A 22,292-nucleotide genomic window follows, 5' to 3' on the forward strand; every position below is an offset into this window, starting at 1 on the left:
CTGTATTTTCAGGACGAGACACTTTGGACGGAACACATGATAATCGGTTAGTTTTTGACGTATGATTTACATTTGTTTCAAGTCTTCCACTATTGTTTTGAAATGTAATCTGCCTTCAGGCATGGCAAGTACCACATTTTTCAGAATAGCTAGCTAACTTAGTTTGTCTAATAATTAACTTTAAAGCTTATAAACCTAACCAGTTGAGCGAGGTATCTAGCTAATCCTGTTGAATTAATTTGTCAACAAACGCACCCACGGTCATCTGCAGCACTGTGGCTAGCACATTCACGTAGCTACTACACTGTGGATGGTTAACTATCTAGTAGGGGAACAATTGTACTTTTAATGAATGACTGTGCGTTTATTTAATTACTAACGCTAGCTAGCTACCTATTTGCAATGTACCAGCTAGCTGATTAATTGTGTTTTCATTATTGTGTGACAACTGGAGAGCACACACCGCCGGAAGAGATGAAGTGATTGATAATCCCGCCCGTAATCCATTCCTGTCCTAGTGCCTTGTCTATTCTGCGTTTAACGTTATGACCATAGCTCAGTCTGGACCAAACTACAAGCTAGTCTCCCTAGCCGCCTACCAAAGAGACATTTCCTGGACGATTTGTGAAAATGAGCACTCATAAAGCTGCGTTGTGCAAGGTCCAGATGTTAAAGTTATTTCTGACTTCGCCAAGGTGCGTGAGGATCACACGATTCCATGGTAAGAAGGGGGGGCAAACAATGGACATTGCTCGCCAAGTGCATGCAGTAATTCACCCTGCCTAGTGTAAAACGACACGTCTACAGGTCTGGACAGAATAGTGATTTAGTAACAGCTATTTATATGTCTGACACTAGCCTATATGGACAGATAAAATGACCATGTAGTGACAGAATGAGTTAGCTACATACATGGGTCGTCATTGTTCATTCTGGCATGTGCCTATACAGGTGTGTGTGGACTTTCCACATCCACACCTGCCTCCAGCCCCAAGGTGTGCATAGTTGGAGGTGGCCCAGCTGGCTTCTACACTGCACAACACCTAGTCAAGGTGGGTGATGTCTTAGTGCTACTGTCCCCAAGATTTGAACCATCGGGTAGATGCTTCCCTTAGGCACAAATCTTGGATCAGAGCTTTCTTTCCCAAAATCCGGTTCCAATTTATTGCCCTTCTCCCTGAAGTGTGAACTAGAGAGTCCATTCCATGAGGGGAAGTTAACAAGTGCAGACTTCAGGAAGGATAGAGATTAGATAAAAGGGACAGCAGCCAATGTGTACTTTACACCCAGAGTTTCTCCAATCCCCACCTACAGTAATCCACCAGACCCAGGTCTTTGTTGTGCTACAGCTCTGTATTGTTTACATAGCTGAGAATTTGGTCGTCACTAGTTACCACAGCCACAAAGTCTCTAAATTATGGCTAAACCATCATTTCTACAATGTATCTTCTTAAAATCTGATTTTACCTTTTACCTTAACCATAGCCCAAGATGTACTCTTAAAGTTCAGACACACCGGTAAGATTGTCACATTTTTGCCTTCCGACAGTACTTCTGAACAGGGCACCTCTGAACAGGGTGTCAGCAGTCAATCTTTTTTGTGTTCACACAGCAAAGACCTTGGACGTTGTCAGCCACTCAGCCTTGTTAAAATACTCCAAACCAGAAGGTGTCAGTAGCCTTGTTTGGTAATGCATATCCGTGTGTGTTCCTTATGGTCTAGATTCCAAGCTATCTGTTCTAATGTTGCTATTTCGTAGAAAGCCCTTGATGATACTAGCCAGATTGCCACATCTAGATGACCACCTAGGAAGATGGCGAATAAACAATTTAATTCACTCTCCATAATCCCTTACTGCCAGTACCATCCCATAGCCAAATGGTTAGCTAGCTACTAAATGTTATCATATTCGCTAGCTAGCACAACATAGTGCAGTGTCCGAGTTAGTGCAGCTATCTCGGCAGTTAACAAAGGCAGCTGTTTCATGGAAAGTAGCTAATCCATTGTTATTTAATTATAATGTCATCACTATCTACAGTGTTTAGCTAGCTTGGTGGAAGTATTTAGTGTTGTATGCATTGCATCTGTGCACTTAGCTAGCTGCCATCCCATAGTCTACATTGCATATGAAGTGTGACTGGCTCATATGTGGATGTATGGAGAAAATACCATCTTTTTTTGGGGGGGGGGGGGTGTCTCTGGTTGGCTCAAAGTCAAGTTGTTGGCCACCGACGAGCATTGCATTAGACAAATCGGTAGGTTCGTCGCTACTGGGAAAGAGAAGGAACGGCCTCCCACTGTGATAAGTACCTATCGGCAGTGAGATTCCCGGTGTGCTTAATTCTTTTAAGGAGCCTACTGTTACTCCTTAAGGTCCAAGGACCAAATGTTATTTTCAGAGGTAGACTGGCTCTGGCAGACAAATACTCATCTAAACGTGAATCGATTCTCAATTGTGATACGGTTCTAGAACATAAAGCCCCATACTTTCATTTTTATTTTTTATTTTTTCACCTTTATTTAACCAGGTAGGCCAGTTGAGAACATGTTCTCACTTACAACTGCGACCTGGCCAAGATAAAGCAAAGCAGTGTGACAAAAAACTAAGAGTTACACGTGGAATAAAGAAAAGTACAGTCAATAACACAATAGAAAAATCTATATACAGTGTGTGCAAATGGTGTAAGGAGGTAAGGCAATAAATAGGCCACAGTAGCGAAGTAATTACAATTTAGCAAATTAACACTGGAGTGATAGATGTGTAGATGATTTTACTAGCGTTTAAGAGCAGTTGGAAGCCACAGAAGGAGTATTGTATGGCATTGAAGCTCGTTTGGAGGTTTGTTAACACAGTGTCCAAAGAAGGGCCAGATGTATACAGAATGGCGTCGTCTGCGTAGAGGTGGATCAAAGAATCACCCGCAGCAAGAGCGACATCTTTGATATATACAGAGAAAAGAGTCGGCCCGAGAATTGAGCCCTGTGGTACCCCCCTAGAGACTGCCAGAGGTCCGGACAACAGGCCCTCCGATTTGACACACTGAACTCTATCAGAGAAGTAGTTGGTGAACCAGACGAGGCAGTCATTTGAGAAACCAAGGCTGTTGAGTCTGCCGATAAGAATACGGTGACTGACAGAGTCGAAAGCCTTGGCCAGGTCTATGAAGACGGCTGCACAGTACTGTCTTTTATCGATGGCGGTTATGAGATCGTTTAGTACCTTGAGCGTGGCTGAGGTGCACCCGTGACCAGCTCGGAAACCAGATTCCACAGAGGAGAAGGTACGGTGGGATTCGAAATGATCAGTGATCTGTTTGTTAACTTGGCTTTCGAAGACTTTAGAAAGACAGGACAGGATGGATATAGGTCTGTAACAGTTTGGATCTAGAGTCTCACCCCTTTTGAAGAGGGGGATGACCGCGGCAGCTTTCCAATCTTTAGGAATCTCGGACGATATGAGAGTTTGAACAGACTGGTAATAGGGGTTGCAACAATGGCGGCGGATAGTTTTAGAAAGAGAGAGTCCAGATTGTCTAGCCCAGCTGATTTGTACGGGTCCAGGTTTTGCAGCTCTTTCAGAACATCTGCTATCTGGATTTGGGTGAAGGAGAAGCTGGGGAGGCTTGGGCAAGTAGCTGCGGGGGGGTGCGGAGCTGTTGGCCGGAGTTGGTAGCCAGGAAGAAAGCATGGCCAGCCGTAGAGCGACGCTTATTGAAATTCTTGATTATCGTGGATGTATCGGTAGTGACAGTGTTTCATAGCCTCAGTGCAGTGGGCATCTGGGAGGAGGTGCTCTTATTCTCCATGGACTTTACAGTGTCCCAAAACCTTTTGGAGTAAGAGCTACAGGATGCAAATTTCTGTTTGAAAAAGCTAGCCTTTGCTTTCCTAACTGACTGTGTATTGGATTATTGACTTCCCTGAAAAGTTGAATATCGCAGGGACTATTTGATGCTAGTGCAGTACGCCACAGGATGTTTTTGTGCTAGTTGAGGGCAGTCAGATCTGGAGTGAACCAAGAGCTATGTCTGTTCTTAGTTCCACATTTTTTTAAAGGGGCATGCTTATTTAAGATGGTGAGGAAATTACTTTTAAAGAACAACCAGACATCCTCTACTGACGGAATGAGGTCAATATCCTTCCAGGATACCCGGGCCCGTTCGATTAGAAAGGCCTGCTCGCAGAAGTGTTTTAGGGAGCGTTTGACAGTGATGAGGGGTGGTCGTTTGACCGCGGACCCATAACGGATGCAGGTAATGAGGCAGTGATCGCTGAGATCCTGATTGAAAACAGCAGAGGTGTATTTGGAGGGCAAGTTGGCCAGGATAATATCTATGAGGGTGCCCATGTTTACGGATTTAGGGTTGTACCTGGTGGGTTACTTGATCATTTGTGTGAGATGGAGGGCATCTAGCTTAGATTGTAGGACGGCCGGGATGTTAACCTCTCTTGGGCAGGTGGGACGCTAGCGCCCACCCACGGTTCACACTATTCAACAGCCAGTGAAAAATCAGAGCGCCAAATTCAAAACCACAAAATGTCATAATTCAAAGTTCTCAAACATACGATTATTTTACACCATTTTAAAGGTACACGTCTCCTTAATGTAACCACATTGTCCGATTTCAAAAAGGCTTTATGGCGAAAGCATAAAGTTAGATTATGTTTGGACAGTTCCAACACAAGAAAAAGCACACAGCCATTTTCCTAGCAAGGACAGGCGTCACAAAAACCAGAAAACCAGCTAAAATTATGCACTAACCTTTGACGATCTTCATCAGATGACACTCCTAGGACATCATGTTACACAATACATGCATTTTTTTGTTCGATAAAGTTCATATTTATATCCATAAACCCCATTTTACATTGGCGCGTGATGTTCAGAAAATATTTTGCCTCCAATACTTTCGGTGAATCAGCACAACAATGTACACAAATACTCACCATAAACGTTGATAAAATATTAAACTGTTATTCAAAGAATTATTGATGAACATCTTTATGCAAACGCTGTGACAGATTTCAAAAAAGCTTCACGGCGAAAGCACACTTTGCAATAATCTGAGTACTGCGCTCAGAAAAATACACTAGGCAATACAGATACCCGCCATTTTGGAGTCATCTAAAATCATAAATAGCATTAGAAATATTCACTTACCTTTGATAATCTTCATCAGAAGGCACTTCCAGGAATCCCAGGTCCACAATAAATGTTGTTTTGTTTGATAAAGTCCATAATTTATGTCCAAATAGCTCCTTGTTGTTAGCACGTTCAGTTAGCTACTCCAAATGTAGGAAGCGCGTGGAAAATGTCACGACGAAAGTAAAAAAAGTTCTATTTACGTTCGTTCAAACATGTCAAATGTTGTATAGCATCAATCTTTAGGGCCTTTTTCACTTAGAACTTCAATAATATTCCAACCGGACGATTGCAATGTCTTGAAAAACATTTTTGAACACAGCTAACTCTCACGTGAATGCGCGCCAATGAATGCCAGTACTTTCCTGAGTCAACAACTTCCATAGACGCCTCAAACAACTTTCTAAAGACTGTTGACATCTAGTGGAAGCCTTAGGAAGTGCAAAATGAACCCTAAGTCACTGTGTGTTCGATAGGCAATGACTTGAAAGGACTACAAGGACCAGAATTCCCACTTCCTGTTTAGATTTTTCTCAGGTTTTTGCCTGCCATATGAGTTCTGTTATACTCACAGACATCATTCAAACAGTTTTAGAAACGTCAGAGTGTTTTCTATCCAAATCTACTAATAATATGCATGTTCTAGTTCCTGGGCCCGTAGTAGGCCGTTTAATTTGGGTACGTTTTTCATCCGGCCGTGAAAATACTGCCCCCTACCCTAGAGAGGTTAAGCATATCCCAGTTTAGGTCACCTAACAGAACAAACTCTGCAGATAGATGGGGGGGCAATCATTTCACATATGGTGCACTGCTGGGAGCTGAGGGGGGTCTATAACAGAACTCAAGTCCTTTTGTTTAGCTGACCTAGAATTCCTTACAATCAAATGCCGACCGCATTATCTACCAAGAGAATTCTCTTCGATTATAATCACAGTCGTGTATATCCCCCCCAAGCAGACACCTCGACGGCCATGAAAGAACTTCATTGGACTCCACATATCCCGAGGCTGCATTTATTGTAGCTGGGGATTTTAACAAGGCTAATCTGAAAACAAGGCTCCCTGAATTTTGTCCGCATATGGAATGCGTGACCCTGGCTGGCAAAACTTCTGCAACGCATACAAAGCCCTCCCTCGACCTCCTTTCGGCAAATCTGACCACGACTCCATTTTGTTGCTCCCAGCCTATAGACAGAAACTAAAACAGGAAATGCCCGTACTCTGGTCTGTTCACCGCTGGTCCGACCAATCTGATTCCACGCTTCAAGATTGCTTCGATCACGTGGACTGGGATATGTTCCGGATAGCATCGAACAACATTGATGTATACGCTGATTCGGTGAGCGAGTTTATTAGCAAGTGCATCGGAGATGTTGTACCTACGGCGAGTATTAAAACCTTCCCCAACGAGAAACCGTGGATTGATGGCAGCATTTGAGCAAAACAGAAAGCGCGAACCACCGCTTTTAATCAGGGCAAGGTGACCGGAAACATGACCGAATACAAACAGTGTAGCTATTCCCTCTGCAAGGCAATCTAACAAGCTAATCGTCAGTATAGAGACAAAGTAGAGTCGCAATTCAACGGCTCAGACACGAGAGTATGTGGCAGGGTCTACAGTCAATCACAGACTACAAAAAGAACCAGCCCCGTTGCGGACCCCGATGTCTTGCTCCCAGACAAACTAAACAGCTTCTTTGCTCTCTTTGAGGACAATACAGTGCACCGACACGGCCCGCTACCAAAACCTGCGGGCTCTCCTTCACCGCAGCCAACATGAGTAAAACATTTAAACGTGTTAACCCTCGCAAGGCTGCCGGCCCAGACGGCATTCCTAGCCGTGTCCTCAGAGCATGCGCAGGCCAGCTGGCTGGTGTGTTTACGGATATATTCAATCAGTCCCTAAAGCTAAGGTAACTGAGCTGAACGACTATCGCCCCGTAGCACTAACTTCTGTCATCATGAAGTGCTTTGAGAGACTAGTCAAGGATCATATCACCTCCAGCCTACCTGACACCCTAAACCCACTCCAATTTGCTTACCGCCCCAATAGGTCCATAGACGACGCAATCACACTGCCCTAACCCATCTGGACAAGAGGAATACCTATGTACGAATGCTGTTAATCGACTACAGCTCAGCATTTAACGCCATAGTACCCTCCAAACTCGTCATTAAGCCCGAGACCCTGGGTCTCGACCCCGCCCTGTGCAACTGGGTCCTGGACTTTCTGACGGGACGCCCCCAGGTGGTGAGGGTAGGAAACATCTCCACCCCGCTGATCCTAGGCTTGATTACCAACAACGACAAGACGGCCTTACAGGGAGGTTGTGACGGCCCTCGAGTGTGGTGTCAGGAAAATAACCTCACACTCATCGTCAACAAAACAAAGGAGATGATCGTGGACTTCAGGAAACAGCATAGGGAGCAGCCCCCTATCCACATCGACGGGACAGTGGTGGAGAAGGTGGAAAGTTTTACGTTCCTCGGCACACACATCAGACAAACTGAAATGGTCCACCGACACAGACAGCGTGGTGAAGAAGGCGCAACCTCAGGAGGCTTAAGAAATTTGTCTTGTCACCAAAAACACTCACAAACTTTAACAGATGCACAATCAAGAGCATCCTGTCGGGCTGTATCACCGCCTGGTACGGCAACTGCTCCACCCAGAATTGTAAGCCTCTCCAGAGGGTAGTGAGGTCTGCACAATGCATCACCGGGGTCAAACTACCTTCCCTCCAGGACACCTACACCACCTGATGTCACAGGAAGGCCAAAAAGATCATCAAGGACAACAACCACCCGAGCCACTGCCTGTTCACCCCGCTATCATCCAGAAGGCGAGGTCAGTACAGGTGCATCAAAGCTGGGACCAAGAGACTGAAAAACAGCTTCTATCTCAAGGCCATCAGACTGTTAAACAGCCATCACTAACATTGAGTGGCTGCTGCCAACATACTGACTTAAATCTCTTGCCACTTAATAATAAAAAATTGGATGTAATAAATGTATCACTAGTCACTTTAAACAATGCCACTTTATATAATGTTTACATACCCTACATTACTCATCTCACATGTATATACTGTACTCTATACCATCTTGCCTATGCCGTTCGGCCAATGCTCATCCATATATTTATATGTACATATTCTTATCCATTCCTTTACACTTGTGTGTGTATAAGGTAGTTGTTGTAAAATTGTTAGATATTACTGCATGACCGGAACTAGAAGCACAAGCATTTCACTACACTCGCATTAACATCTGCTAACCATGTGTATGTGACCAATAAAACTTGATTTGATTTGAATAGGCGGCAACAGCGATATACTTTTTTCTCTAGAGATTACTTTTTAAAGTTAGAAGCTCAAACTGTTTGGGCATAGACCTGGAAAGTATGACAGCCTGTAAAGTTCTATCTTTGCAGTAGATTGCGACTCCTCCCCCATGCATTTTACAAATGCAAAATATACACTTACTGTACGCTGTTTTAACCGGCTTTATCACAGTTGCAGCCGACAGTATTTTTCAGTGACGACACGTTTCTGGTAGCCTTCTTCCGTTACACACAGGTGTTCGGCGCGTGCTAGATAACGGGACCACCTGTGCTAATTAGCTGTCTTTTGTCTGTCTTCCGGTAAACAAGCACTGTAACATGGAGATATGGCCATGTAGCAACACTAACCCTATATAGGTGTGTCTCAATTTAACATTTAGTATTTTGAAAATTATTTCAAAAAACAAAATGCTTTCAAAACCATACCGCAAGCGATGTGTGTTAATGTATAGACAGACTGTCGGGGCTCTTAACAAAACTCCCCGTACAGAAGACGCCTTCGTCCAATTACTTTTATGTGTAATTTAATGGACTAACCTTAACCACAATGCTAACCTTATGCCTAACTATAAATTAAGATCAAAAAGCTCATTTTTATGTTATGATATTGCCCATTTTGACTTTGTGGCTGTGGTAACTAGTGACAACTCTTTTTACTAGAGTAGTTTCACTGTCGGCTTCAGATAATGGTTTGCACTTCTCAGAAGACCCCTGAATTGTAAAATACAGGTAAATCCATTTGAATTCAATCACTTATTTTTTTGTGAACTTTTTAAGAACTTTATAACATCAATTATCTAAAAAGGCATCAACTAAAAAAAAAATGCATACTAAATAGTTTGACAGCCCTGTTTGTAAGCTTTTAAATGGCAGCAAATCTCAACAATTTATCTTTTCCAGTGATGAAGACATGGATGTCTCATGGTAGGGTAAACAAAATAGGTCAACTTTGAGCACCTTTTATCTCTTGAATGTTCTGGCATTCAGGTACCAAAAGTAGCTTTCTGAGCTCTTCTACAATGGGCAAATATATATGGAAGGTTTCGTTCATATCAAAGTGATGCTGTCAAAAAGTGATTGAATTCAAATGGATTTACCCATACTTGGTGATATTAAGAGATCATCTGAGAAATTGTATGTGCACAATTGCCTAATTTGCCTGGAACATATTTTCAGGCAGCTACCGAGCCTGCTCGTAAACCAGGAAATTACGTCATCAATTGCTGATCACTTTATCAATAGCTCTCATTTGTATTGTGGTACATACAGTATATAGCGACTGGCTGCTACTTGTATATTTCCCATGTGTAAAGATAGCATTATTTGGGGTCCACGGTTGTTAAATGGCATGAATACATTTCCTGCACTTGCACACAAAGCCCTTATTTTAAAATAAAAGCCAACAAGTCTGACACTACCCGACAGTGTTGCTCTAGAAATACTGTCGGGTCAAATATAGCCCTGCCTACGTCAATAGCCTTCCCTGTTGCTCAGTTGGTAGAGCATGGTGTTTGCAACGCCAGGGTTGTGGGTTCGATTCCCACGGGGGGCCAGCACAGAAACAAAAATGTATGAAATGAAATGTATGCATTCACTACTGTAAGTCGCTCTGGATAAGAGCGTCTGCTAAATGACTAAAATGTAAATGTAATAGAGTAAAACTAAAGTAGTATGCAGGCCTGGGCAACGCCAATCCTCAGGGGCCTGATTGGTGTCACACTTTTGCCCCAGCCAACACACCTGACTCCAATAATCAACTAGTCATGATCTTCAGTTAAAAATGCAATTAGTTTAAATCAGGTGTGTTTGCTAGGGATGGGGGTAAAAGTGTGATACCAATCAGGCACCCGAGGACTGGAATTTCCCAGGCCTGAGTCAGTGTCAACATATGTTTGGTTCATACTGGCATGTTTTTAAATGTAATCAAGACTTTATTGTGTGTCTGTAAAAGACTCGGACAGATGTTCAGGTGGACATCTACGAGCGTCTACCCGTCCCCTTCGGCCTGGTCAGATTTGGGGTGGCCCCCGACCATCCAGAGGTCAAGGTCAGTATTAATTGATTAAATGATAGCCAGACAGAAGCAGACAAAATTATATAATTTGTTGAATCATGGCATCTCTCTTTCTCTCTCCTCCCTCTTCTCCTCTCTCTTTTTTTCTTGTCTCATCAGAACGTCATCAACACCTTCACCCAAACGGCCCAGCATGCCAGGTGTAGTTTCCATGGCAATGTGAGAGTGGGGAAGGACGTCACTGTGGAGGAGCTTCAAGAAGCCTACCACGCTGTGGTGCTGGTGAGACTACACCCCAAAGAGATCTACACCCCTAAATCACTATGTGTGTGTGTGTGTGTGTTGGTTTTGTGTCTTTAAGTGTGAGTATTTATGTGTGTGTGTTTATCCGTAGAGCTATGGAGCGGAGGGGAACAGGACTATGGGTGTACCAGGGGAAGACTTGGCTGGGGTGTACTCTGCCAAAGACTTTGTCGGCTGGTACAATGGGCTGCCTAGAAACAGAGAGGTATGTTGTCCTAACTATTTACAAATGTGTTAGGAGAAAGTACTGAGCTTTTAAATCACAGGCTTTGACACACATTTCAGTGATATACAGTGCCTTCTGAAAGTATTTAGACCCCTTAACTTTTTCCAAATTGTTCCACATTCCACATCCTTATTCTAAAATGTTATACATATTTTATTCCCCATGTCAATCTACACACAACAACCCATAATTACAAAGCAAAAACAGGTTTAGACATTTCTGCTAATTTATGAAAACTGTAAATATCACATTTACTTAAGTATTCAGACCCTTTACTCAGTAACTTCTTGAAGCACCTTTGGCAGTGATAACAGCATCGAGTCTTCTTGGGTAGAAGCTACAAGCTTGGCACATCTGTATTTGTGGAGTTTCTCCCATTCTTCTCTGCAGATCCTCTCAACCTTTGTCAGGTTGGATGGGGAGCTTTGCTGCACAGCTATTTTCAGGTCTCTCCAGAGATGTTAGATCGGGTTCAAGTCCGGGCTCTGGCTGGGCCACTCAAGGACATTCAGAGACTTGTCCCGAAGCCATTCCTGCATTGTATTGGCTGTGTGCTTAGGGTTGTTGTCTTGTTGGAAGGTGAACCTTCGCCCCCAGTCTGAGGTCCTGAGTGCTGTGGAGCGGTTTTCATCAAGTACTCTGTACTTTGCTCCGTTCATCTTTCCCTCGATCCTGACTAGTCTCCCAGTCCCTGCAGCTGAAAAATATCCCCACAGCATGATGCTGCCACCACCATGCTTCACCGTAGGGATGGTGTTAGGTTTCCTCCAGACGTGACGCTTGGCATTCAGGCCAAAGAGTTCAATCTTGGTTTCATCAGACCAGAGAATCTTTTTTTCTCAAGGTCTGAGAGGCTTTAGGTGCCTATTGGCAAACTCCAAGTGGGCTGTCATGTGCCTTTTACTGAGAAGTGGCTTCCGTCTGGCCACTCTACCATAAAGGCCTGATTGGTGGCGTGCTGTAGAGATGGTTGTCCTTCTGGAAGGTTCTCCCATCTCCACAGAGGAACTCTAGAACTCTGTCAGTGACCATCGGGTTCTTGGTCACCTCCCTGACCAAAGCCCTTCTCCCCGATTGCTCAGTTTGGCCGGGGGGGCAGCTCTAGGAAGAGTCTCTGTGTTTTCAAACGTTTTCCATTTAGGAATGATGAAGGCCTCTGTGTTCTTGTGGACCTTCAATGCTGCAGAATTGTTTGGGTACCCTTCCCCAGATCTGTGATTCGACACAATCCTGTCTCGGAGCTCTACGGACAATTCCTTTGACCTCATGGCTTAGTTTTTGCTCTGACATGCACTGTGAACTGTGGAACCTTATATAGACAGGTGTGTGCCTTTCCAAATCATGTCCAATCAATTGAATTTACCACAGGTGTACTCCAATCAAGTTGTAGAAACAGCTCAAGGATGATCAATGGAAACAAGATGCACCTGAGCTCAATTTCGAGTCTCATAGCAAAGGGTTTGAATAATTATGTAAATAAGGTATTTCTGTTTCTAAAAACCAGTTTTTGCTTTGTAATTATGGGGTATTGTGTGTGGATTGCTGAGGAAAAAAGTTTTATTTAATCAATTTTAGAATAAGGCTGTAACGTAACAAAATGTGGAAAAAGTCAAGGGGTCTGAATACTTTCCGAATGCACTGTACATAAATCTGTCTCTCGGTCCCTCTCCGTCTCTCTTTATCCATCCTACTAGCTTAGGCCGGATCTGAGCTGTGAGACGGCTGTAATTCTGGGGCAGGGTAACGTGGCACTGGATGTTGCGAGGATGCTGCTATCTCCTGTAGATATTCTGAAGGTAAGATATGTTTGCCTGACGACTCACCCTGAATTTAATTCTGCTGCTCTATCGCTCTACATTGTCTGAAACTGCCATCCTAGAAGTTGTTTGTGTTGACCTCAAAATGAGGGCCATTGTACAAAACTAATTAAACAGCAAATGGGTCATCTCTAATAAATCTAACCAATCACAATATCAAAGTTGATAACATCATCATGTAGGCCAGCTCTGGGCCAACCCATTGGTTTCTGGGACCAATCGGAATGCTCAGAATATGTTTGCATTCTAGAGAACGTAATGGAGGAAAGCAAATCCGGACTCATTGTGGAGAAGACGTGCTAGTTTGGCCAGAGCAATGTGGAGTCAGGCTAGAGATATGCTGCCATGCATCTGCCCAAATGCATTCTATATCTGATCTCTCTCTCTGTCAAAGCCTGAATCCTACCATTGTGTATAAAATGTTAAAGCACACAGAAAGAAAACAATCCATATCTGCATATCTCTGGATTAGAGGTCGACCGTTTATGATTTTTCAACGCCGATACCGATTTTTGGAGGACCAAAAAAAGCCGATACCGATTAATCGGCCGATTTTTCATTGTTACGTACGTGTGTGTGTGTGTGTGTGTGTGTGTGTGTGTGTGTGTGTGTGTGTGTGTGTGTGTGTGTGTGTGTGTGTGTGTATTTGTAATAATGACAATTACAATAATACTGAATTAACACTTTTATTTTAACTTAATATAATACATCAATAAAATCAATTTAGCCTCAAATAAATAATGAAACATGTTCAATTAGGTTTAAATAATGAAAAAACTAAGTGTTGGAGAATAAAGTAAAAGTGCAATATTATGTGCCATGTAAAAAAGCTAACGTTTAAGTTCCTTGCTCAGAACATGAGAACATATGAAAGCTGGTTCCTTTTAACATGAGTCTTCAATATTCCCAGTTAAGAAGTTTTAGGTTGTAGTTATTATAGGAATTATAGGACTATTTCTTTCTATGCCATTTGTATTTCATATACCTTTGACTATTGGATGTTCTTATAGGCACTATAGTATTGCCAGCCTAATCTCGGGAGTTGATAGGCTTGTAGTCATAAACAGCGCTGTGCTTCAAGTATTGCGAAGAGCTGCTGGCAAACGCAGGAAAGTGCTGTTTGAATGAATGCTTACGAGCCTGCTGCTGCCTACCACCGCTCAGTCAGACTGCTCTATCAAATATCAAATCATAGACTTAATATAATAACACACAGAAATACAAGCCTTAGGTCATTAATATGGTCAAATCCGTGAACTATCATTTTGAAAACAAAATGTTTATTCTGTCAGTGAAATACGGAACCGTTCCGTATTTTATCTAACGGGTGGCATCCCTAAGTCTAAATATTGCTGTAACATTGAAGGTTGTGCAATGTAATGTCATAATTATGTACAATTCTGGCAAATTAATTACGGTCTTTGTTAGGAAGATATGGTCTTCACACAGTTCACAACAAGCCAGGCAGCCCAAGCTGCTGCGTATACCCTGACTCAGCTTGCACAGAACGCAAGGGAAGTGACACAATTTCCCTAGTTAAAAGAAATTCATGTTAGCAGGCAATATTAACTAAATATGCAGGTTTAAAAATATATACTTGTGTATTGATTTTAAAGAAAGGCATCGATGTTTATGGTTAGGTACACAATGGTGCAACGACAGTGCTTTTTTTGCGCTTGTTAAATCATCACCCGTTTGGCGAAGTTGAAGTAGGCTGTGATTCGATGATAAATTAACAGGCACCGCATTGATTATATGCAACGCAGGACAAGCTAGTTAACCTAGTAAAATCATCAACCATGTGTAGTTAACTAGTGATTATGTTAAGATTGATTGTTTTTTATAAGATAAGTTTTAATGCTAGCAAGCAACTTACCTTGGCTCCTTGCTGCACTCGCGTAACAGGTAGTCCGCCTACCACGCACTCTCCTCGTGGAGTGCAATGTAATCGGCCATAATCGGTGTCCAAAAATGAAGATTACCGATTGTTATGAAAACTTGAAATCTTAACCCTAATTAATTGGCCGTTCCGATTAATCGGTCAAACTCTACTCTGGATATATAATTATTACTAAGTGTCAGGTGTCTCCATGTCACCCCTTCTCTGTCTCATTCCTGTGTAGAAGACTGATATCACCCAGCATGCACTAGATGCCCTGGCAGAGAGCAGTGTCCGCAGGGTGCTCATTGTGGGGCGCAGGGGACCCTTACAGGTGGCCTGCACTATTAAGGTGAGGCTCTGACCCCTAACACTTAACCCCTGACCACTACAGTGGGCTGCAGAACACAGGTTGATATCTCACATTTGATGATTCACATTTGATGATTAACATTGTATGTATTTTTATTGTCCAAACATTAAATTATGCAATCATATTTATGAGGAATTGAAAGTTCCAAGTGCAATTGTTTTGTTCTGTAAATCAGGGAGTATTTATTACTTCATAGTACTTGAGTTGGTTTTGCATAGTGTGATTCTAGATTGTGGGACAGTTTCCATTCACAACATACAATTGACTGTGACAGTTTGTCATGTGAGTATATGTGCCAAAGGTTGAGCCTTTTATCTGCCTAAACATCCCCACATCTTTATAAATTAACTTTCCCTCAGATCAGGTCAGGGATAATGATTTATATATACACTAGGTGACTGATGGGGGGGGGGCGCTGTGTTGAAACCACCGTGCCTCCAACTTGGCAATCCCCTATCGTTGTAACAAATATTTTGGAAGTTAGAGAAATGCATTTATTAATGTCTTCATTTAGTTTTTTTCCCACATTTATTCGATTAAAGAAAAATGTATGCATAGTGTTAAAATATGTGAGCAAAACATTTAAAAACATGAAACATTACTCCTGTCTAACTTTTTCTACTTATAATTTGTTCTACTTCTTTGACGAACACTTAAGGCAACTAAGTTACAAATAGTTAAGAGTTGCGTTCATAACCATCACCTGTAGTATGTAGTTAAATCAACATTTATTTTTGCAAACACTCGTGGGTGTTTTATTTGTTGTTGTGTCTAGGAGCTGAGAGAGATGGTGAACCTGCCTGGCACCAGACCAGAGATGGAGGCGTCTGAGTTTGAGGGCATAGCAGAAACTCTTAAATGTGAGACACGGCTGTTTAGTTCCTCTTAAGGTTTCTCTCATTAAAATCTTCTGCTATTGACTTTTATCCTTGTTCTTAGTAATGTGATGTCACACACTGCCCTTCACAGGCCTCAACAGCATCTGTAAACCCTTCCCCCTTCCTAAGGCCTCCATTGCTACCATCTATCTATCTGACAAGGAACATGCTCCAAACTCCCCCCTCAATCATGTCAGAACTCTGCAGACCAGCAGCAGTATATGTCTGCTCTACCATAACCCAGATCGTCAATGGTTACAGAATCAGATTAACATCATTTGTAAATTCTTCCTTGCTGGTTTGAAGACATCTCTCTCTCTGCCTTCCCATCAACCTGTTCCCCATGATGAACTGTCTCTTATCTAGACTGTCCGCTCTGCTATCACAGTCTTGCGACGGCATTTCAGAAGTCTGAATTATTTACTCTATTGTCAGTCACATATTCACAGTATTTTCTTAACCATATTGAGTATAGGACTATGGATTTTCATCTTACATTTTGAGTCATTTAGCAGACACTCTTATCCAGAGCAACTTACAGGAGCAATTAGGATTAAGTGCCTTGCTCATCGCAGATTTTTCACCGACCCAGCAACCTTTCGGTTACTCGCCCAACGCTCTTAACCATGCACTTCTAAGTGGATGACATAATGGAGATTACCTATTGGAATGGTGCTTTTCCAGACAGCCTGAGGGATTATTTTTGCACGTAAATAGGAGGGAGTAAAAAAAATGAAACAAGTTTGTGACATGAAGAAGCTAGTTTGGCAACATATGGTGTCTCTAGAAAAGTCCCTGAAAGTGTCAACCAACAGTTAGTGTAGATTCCTATGTGTGTGGGCTGTCTTATTTGTGTTTATGCCTGAACTGTAGGTATGTGTTGATACTTGCCCCCTAGGTTTTGTTCAACTTGTTTATTTTTGTCAGTATAATTCTTATCTGTGCTGGAGTTTCTGTTGAACTGAATATTTGACTGTAATTGTGTGTGTGTCCTCTCAGCGCTGGTCAGGCCCAGGAAGCGTCTGACCGAGCTGCTGCTGAAGGCTGCAATAGAGACTCCAGGGGAGGAGGAGTTAGAGAAACGGAACAGGGCAGAGCGGGCCTGGGGATTCCGCTTCCTCCGGAGGCCCCTGGAGGTCCTCCCCTCCACTGACCTCATCAGGGCCGCAGGGATACGATTGGCTGTCAACCGGCTGGAGGTGAGCCGGGTGCTTTAGGAATAGATATACTGTAGGATCATCTCTTGAGCTTACCCTCTTGCCTCTGTTGTAATTGATTGTCCTTACCTTCCCAGATAAACCCAATAAAACCTTTTTCATTAAACACAAGACAAGGCCATGTTGTCTGAAGCTGGAACAGAGAAGCGCCTAGGTTAAGCTGGCCCCGGCCTCTCTCTGCCTCTCCCCAGGGCGACGGTGAGGGGGTGAGGGCAGTGGCCACCGGTGAGGTGGAAGATGTGGAGTGCGGCCTAGTCATCAGCAGCATCGGCTACAAGAGCCTTCCCATCGACCCCGCCGTCCCCTTCGACGCCCGTAAAGCCATCATCCCCAACACTATGGGCCGCGTGCAGCAGACTGCAGGTGTGTATGGGTGCGTTCGTCTGCCTGCCTTAAACACAAGCTAATTGGAAAGATAGGCCCCATTTCCCCCCAAAAGGTGTGTATATATATATGTAAGTATTTTCATTTGTTTTTAATTCAGATAGGGCTAACATGAATTGAGAGAGGTGACCCAGAGGGAGATACAGAATAGCAGTGGGGTCGGGATTCTTACCCACGCTAGGGTGGTGGATATATGCCGCAGGCGGTGGGGTTTCGATGATCGACCTCAAACCACTGTTGAGGTCTGAGAAGAACGTCTATCCCCTTTGGATTGAACTGTCCCCTTTTAACGTGTGTGTGTGTGTGTGTGTGTGTGTGTGTGTGTGTGTGTCGGCAGGTCTGTACTGCAGTGGCTGGGTGAAGAGGGGTCCCACGGGGGTGATAGCCACCACTATGAACGACAGCTTTGACACAGCCAGGACTCTGCTACAGGACATTGGCAAAGGAACACTGGATGTATCCACCGTCAAGCCTGGCTCACAGGGGGTCTCCGCCCTCCTGGAGAAAAGAGGTACTGCAACTCTTTAGCACTGTGATTATTGAAATGATTCGATTCACTTCAAATAAAAATGTTCCTGTGAGGAAACTTCTTGTGTGCAATAGTACGTACAGTAAATGCAATACAGCAGTGTACCGGTGTTACGCCTGCAGTGCTATATTTGTGTTTTAACTTCTTGCACGTACTATTTACATCAGGGATAGGCAACTTTGATGGGAGTGGGGGCCACAAAAATTCTGAATTCATCATGAGGGGCCACCGATCCTCTCGGGTCGGCGTACCCACATGTGCATTTCTGTTTTACAGCTAATTACCTGCAATTATACACGTAGATGATGTGAGCAAGACCTCTAAACAGGTCAACGTTCACAAGGCCGCGAGGCCAGACAGATTACCAAGATGTGTACTCCAAGCATACGCTGACCAACTGGCAAGTGTCTTCACTGACATGTTCAATCTCTCCCTACCTACATGTTTCAAGCAGACCTCCATAGTTAGTCCCTGTGCCCAAGAAAGCGAAGGTAACCTGCCTAAATGACTACCATTGGTAGCCATGAAGTGCTTTGAAAGGCTGGTCATGGCTCACATCAACAACATCATCCCGGATACCCTAGACCCACTCCAATTCACATACGGCCCCAACAGATCCACAGATGAAGCAATCTCAATCACACGCCACTCTGCCCTTTCCCACCTGGACAAAAGGAACACCTATGTGAGAATGCTGTTCATTAACTACACTGCTCAAAAAAATAAAGGGAACACTTAAACAACACAATGTAACTCCAAGTCAATCACACTTCTGTGAAATCAAACTGTCCACTTAAGAAGCAACACTGACTGACAATAAATTTCACATGCTGTTGTGCAAATGGAATAGACAACAGGTGGAAATTATAGGGAATTAGCAAGACACCCCCAATAAAGGAGTGGTTCTGCTGGTGGTAACCACAGACCACTTCTCAGTTCCTATGCTTCCTGGCTGATGTTTTGGTCACTTTTGAATGCTGGCGGTGCTTTCACTCTAGTGGTAGCATGAGACGGAGTCTACAACCCACACAAGTGGCTCAGGTAGTGCAGCTCATCCAGGATGGCACATCAGTGCAAGCTGTGGCAAGAAGGTTTGCTGTGTCTGTCAGCGTAGTGTCCAGAGCATGGAGGCGCTACCAGGAGACAGGCCAGTACATCAGGAAACGTGGAGGAGGTCGTAGGAGGGCAACAACCCAGCAGAAGGACCGCTACCTCCGCCTTTGTGCAAGGAGGAGCAGGAGAAGCACTGACAGAGCCCTGCAAAATGACCACCAGCAGGCCACAAATGTGCATGTGTCTGCTCAAACGGTCAGAAACAGACTCCATGAGGGTGGTATGAGGGCCCGACGTCCACAGGTGGGGGTTGTGCTTACAGCCCAACACCGTGCAGGACGTTTGGCATTTGCCAGAGAACACCAAGATTAGCAAATTCGCCACTGGCGCCCTGTGCTCTTCACAGATGAAAGCAGGTTCACACTGAGCACATGTGACAGACGTGACAGAGTCTGGAGACGCCGTGGAGAACGTTCTGCTGCCTGCAACATCCTCCAGCATGACCGGTTTGACGGTGGGTCAGTCATGGTGTGGGGTGGCATTTCTTTGGGGGGCCTCCATGTGCTCGCCAGAGGTAGCCTGACTGCCATTAGGTACCAAGACGAGATCCTCAGACCCCTTGTGAGACCATATGCTGGTGCGGTTGGCCCTGGGTTCCTCCTAATGCAAGACAATGCTAGGCCTCATGTGGCTGGAGTGTGTCAGCAGTTCCTGCAAGAGGAAGGCATTGATGCTATGGACTGGCCTGCCCGTTCCCCAGACCTGAATCCAATTGAGCACATCTGGGACATCATGTCTCGCTCCATCCACCAACGCCACGTTGCACCACAGACTGTCCAGGAGTTGGCGGATGCTTTAGTCCAGGTCTGGGAGGAGATCCCTCAGGAGACCATCTGCCACCTCATCAGCAGCATGCCCAGGCGTTGTAGGGAGGTCATACAGGCACGTGGAGGCCACACACACTACTGAGCCTCATTTTGACTTGTTTTAAGGACATTACATCAAAGTTGGATCAGCCTGTAGTGTGGTTTTCCACTTTAATTTTGAGTGTGACTCCAAATCCAGACCTCCATGGGTTGATAAATTGGATTTCCATTGATTATTTTTGTGTGATTTTGTTGTCAGCACATTCAACTATGTAAAGAAAAAAGTATTTAATAAGATTATTTCTTTCATTCAGATCTAGGATGTGTTGTTTAAGTGTTCCCTTTATTTTTTTGAGCAGTATATACCTCAGCGTTCAGCACAATTGTGCCCACAAAGCTAAGGACCCTGGGACTAAACACCTCCCTATCCAACTAGATCTTAAACTTCCTGACGGGTTGTCCCTAGGTGGTAAGGGTAGGCAACAACACATTTGCCACCACTAGTGTCATTAGTTTTCATAACTGTGACCTTAGTTGCCTACTCTCTGTAAGCTGTTAGTGTCTTAACGACTGTTCCACAGGTACATGTTCATTAATTGTTTATGGTTCATTGAACAAACATGGGAAACAGTGTTTAAACCCTTTACAATGAAGATCTGTGAAGTTATTTTGATTTTTACAAATTATCTTTGAGAAAAAGGGACATTTCTTTTTTGTTGTTGCTGAGTTTACATTACAGTGGAGATACATTGTTATTATTATCCCTTTATCTTTAGTCAGGCTCAGTTTATGGCATCTTAGTGACAGAGAAAGGTGTGTATGGAGTCAGCAAGATTACTATTGGCCTTAGGGGATTTCCAGCCGTTATGTAAATCAGGGATGGGCAACTGGCGGCCCGTGGGCCCTTTTGAATGCCCTCGGATCAAACATTATTTTTGAAGATCTGTGAAGCTATTTGAATTTTTACAAATTATCTTTGAAAGACAGGGTCCTGAAAAAGGGACGTTTCTTTTTTTGCTGAGGAATAAGTATCAACTTCCACAAGTGTTAGCGTCCACCTTAATATTTTACAAAAACAACCTACCTCCCTGTGCATGACTGTAGGTGTGAAGCCAGTTTCGTTCTCTGACTGGGAGAAGATCGACAGTGAGGAGACGAGGAGGGGAGAGACCAGGGGAAAGCCCAGGGAAAAGATGCTGGACGTGGGAGAGATGCTGCAGGTAGCCCGGGCATAGGGACAAGGGACCACACACACAGGTCATAGGGACCAGAGGACTCGACAGCCAAGAAGTGAATAAGAACCACTGACCACACACACACACAACTCTGGTCCAACCCCACTTTTTATGCCAGCTACAGGCCACGAACTTGTCTATGGTACTATGCATTAGTATATTTTTTTTGTTTGCTATGATTAACTTTGTTTTGGATGTGTTCAGAACAAGGTTAAGGGCATAGAGCTTGTTGGACACTAAAAAAGCTTTGTTGTAGAGCATTTAACACAAAATCCAGGGAGTGGCCAGCTGAGTACAAGTTTATCATCTGCATGTATGGATGAGAGAGTGTCCTATTGCCTGACATATGTTGTTGATGTAAATTTAGAAGAGCGTGGGGCCTAGGATCGAGCCTTGGGGTACCCTCTTGGTGACAGACAGTGGCTAAGACAGCAGATGTTCTGACTTTATACACTGCACTCTTGGGGTGGCAGGTAGCCTAGTGGTTAGAGCATTGGACTAGTAACCGAAAGGTTGCAAGATCGAATCCCCGAGCTGACAAGGTAAAAATCTGTTGTTCTGCCCCTGAAAAGGCAGTTAACCTGCTGTTCTTATTTTCTTTATGTGGGTGTGTTGGTTAACAATGTCACTGAAATCATGTCATAGGTATGCTTGTAATTATTAAGGATTGGAAAGTTTTTCAGGATACAAAGAAATGGAGGCAAGCACATGAAACCTGTTTGACTGCTTTCCACCCTACACTGGGAGATAAATTTACCTCAATAGCACAATAATCTAAAACGAGGCCAAATCTACACTGGAGTTGCTTACCCTGACAGTGAATGTGGCCAAATTAGTTTTGACTTAAATCTACTTAAAATATGGCAAAACCTGAAAATGGTTGTCTAGTAATGATCAACAACAAATTTGAAGAGCTTGAATTGTTTTAATAATGGGCAAATATTGCACAATCCAGGTGTGTAAAAGCATTGACTCTGGGGTGTGAATACTTACATAAAGGAGATCTGTATTCATTTACTTACATGTTTTCAA

General features: G+C 43.6%; 1 protein-coding gene across 3 annotated transcripts; it reads left to right on the top strand.

The window, feature by feature from the left end:
• The first annotated feature begins 16 nt into the window (after nucleotides 1-16).
• On the top strand, nucleotides 17-22,277 carry fdxr (ferredoxin reductase). Of its 3 annotated transcripts, XM_014179492.2 has the most exons (13): nucleotides 28-46; nucleotides 455-721; nucleotides 952-1,052; nucleotides 10,438-10,533; nucleotides 10,660-10,782; nucleotides 10,895-11,008; nucleotides 12,724-12,825; nucleotides 14,970-15,077; nucleotides 15,874-15,958; nucleotides 16,976-17,175; nucleotides 17,385-17,556; nucleotides 17,915-18,088; nucleotides 21,130-22,277. In XM_014179492.2, exons 2-13 carry the CDS (start codon nucleotides 631-633, stop codon nucleotides 21,258-21,260), a joined length of 1,497 nt encoding a protein of 498 aa, XP_014034967.1. In that variant the 5' UTR covers nucleotides 28-46; nucleotides 455-630; the 3' UTR covers nucleotides 21,261-22,277. The 3 variants fall into 3 exon arrangements, with proteins under 3 accessions (XP_014034966.1, XP_014034971.1, XP_014034967.1); XM_014179491.2 differs by having other exon boundaries at nucleotides 17-721; XM_014179496.2 differs by lacking the exon at nucleotides 952-1,052 and having other exon boundaries at nucleotides 17-721.
• The last annotated feature ends 15 nt before the right edge of the window (nucleotides 22,278-22,292 follow it).

The sequence above is a fragment of the Salmo salar genome, chromosome ssa28 (assembly GCF_905237065.1).
Source record: "Salmo salar chromosome ssa28, Ssal_v3.1, whole genome shotgun sequence".
NCBI classification, from domain to species: Eukaryota; Metazoa; Chordata; class Actinopteri; order Salmoniformes; family Salmonidae; genus Salmo; species Salmo salar.

Coding starts and splice junctions, on each gene's coding strand:
- fdxr (XM_014179491.2), top strand. CDS start 631: ATGAGCACTCATAAAGCTGCGTTGTGCAAGGTCCAGATGTTAAAGTTA. Junction 15,078..15,873: donor AGGTGGCCTGCACTATTAAG/GTGAGGCTCTGA, acceptor TGTTGTGTCTAG/GAGCTGAGAGAGATGGTGAA. Junction 17,557..17,914: donor CCGCGTGCAGCAGACTGCAG/GTGTGTATGGGT, acceptor GTGTGTCGGCAG/GTCTGTACTGCAGTGGCTGG.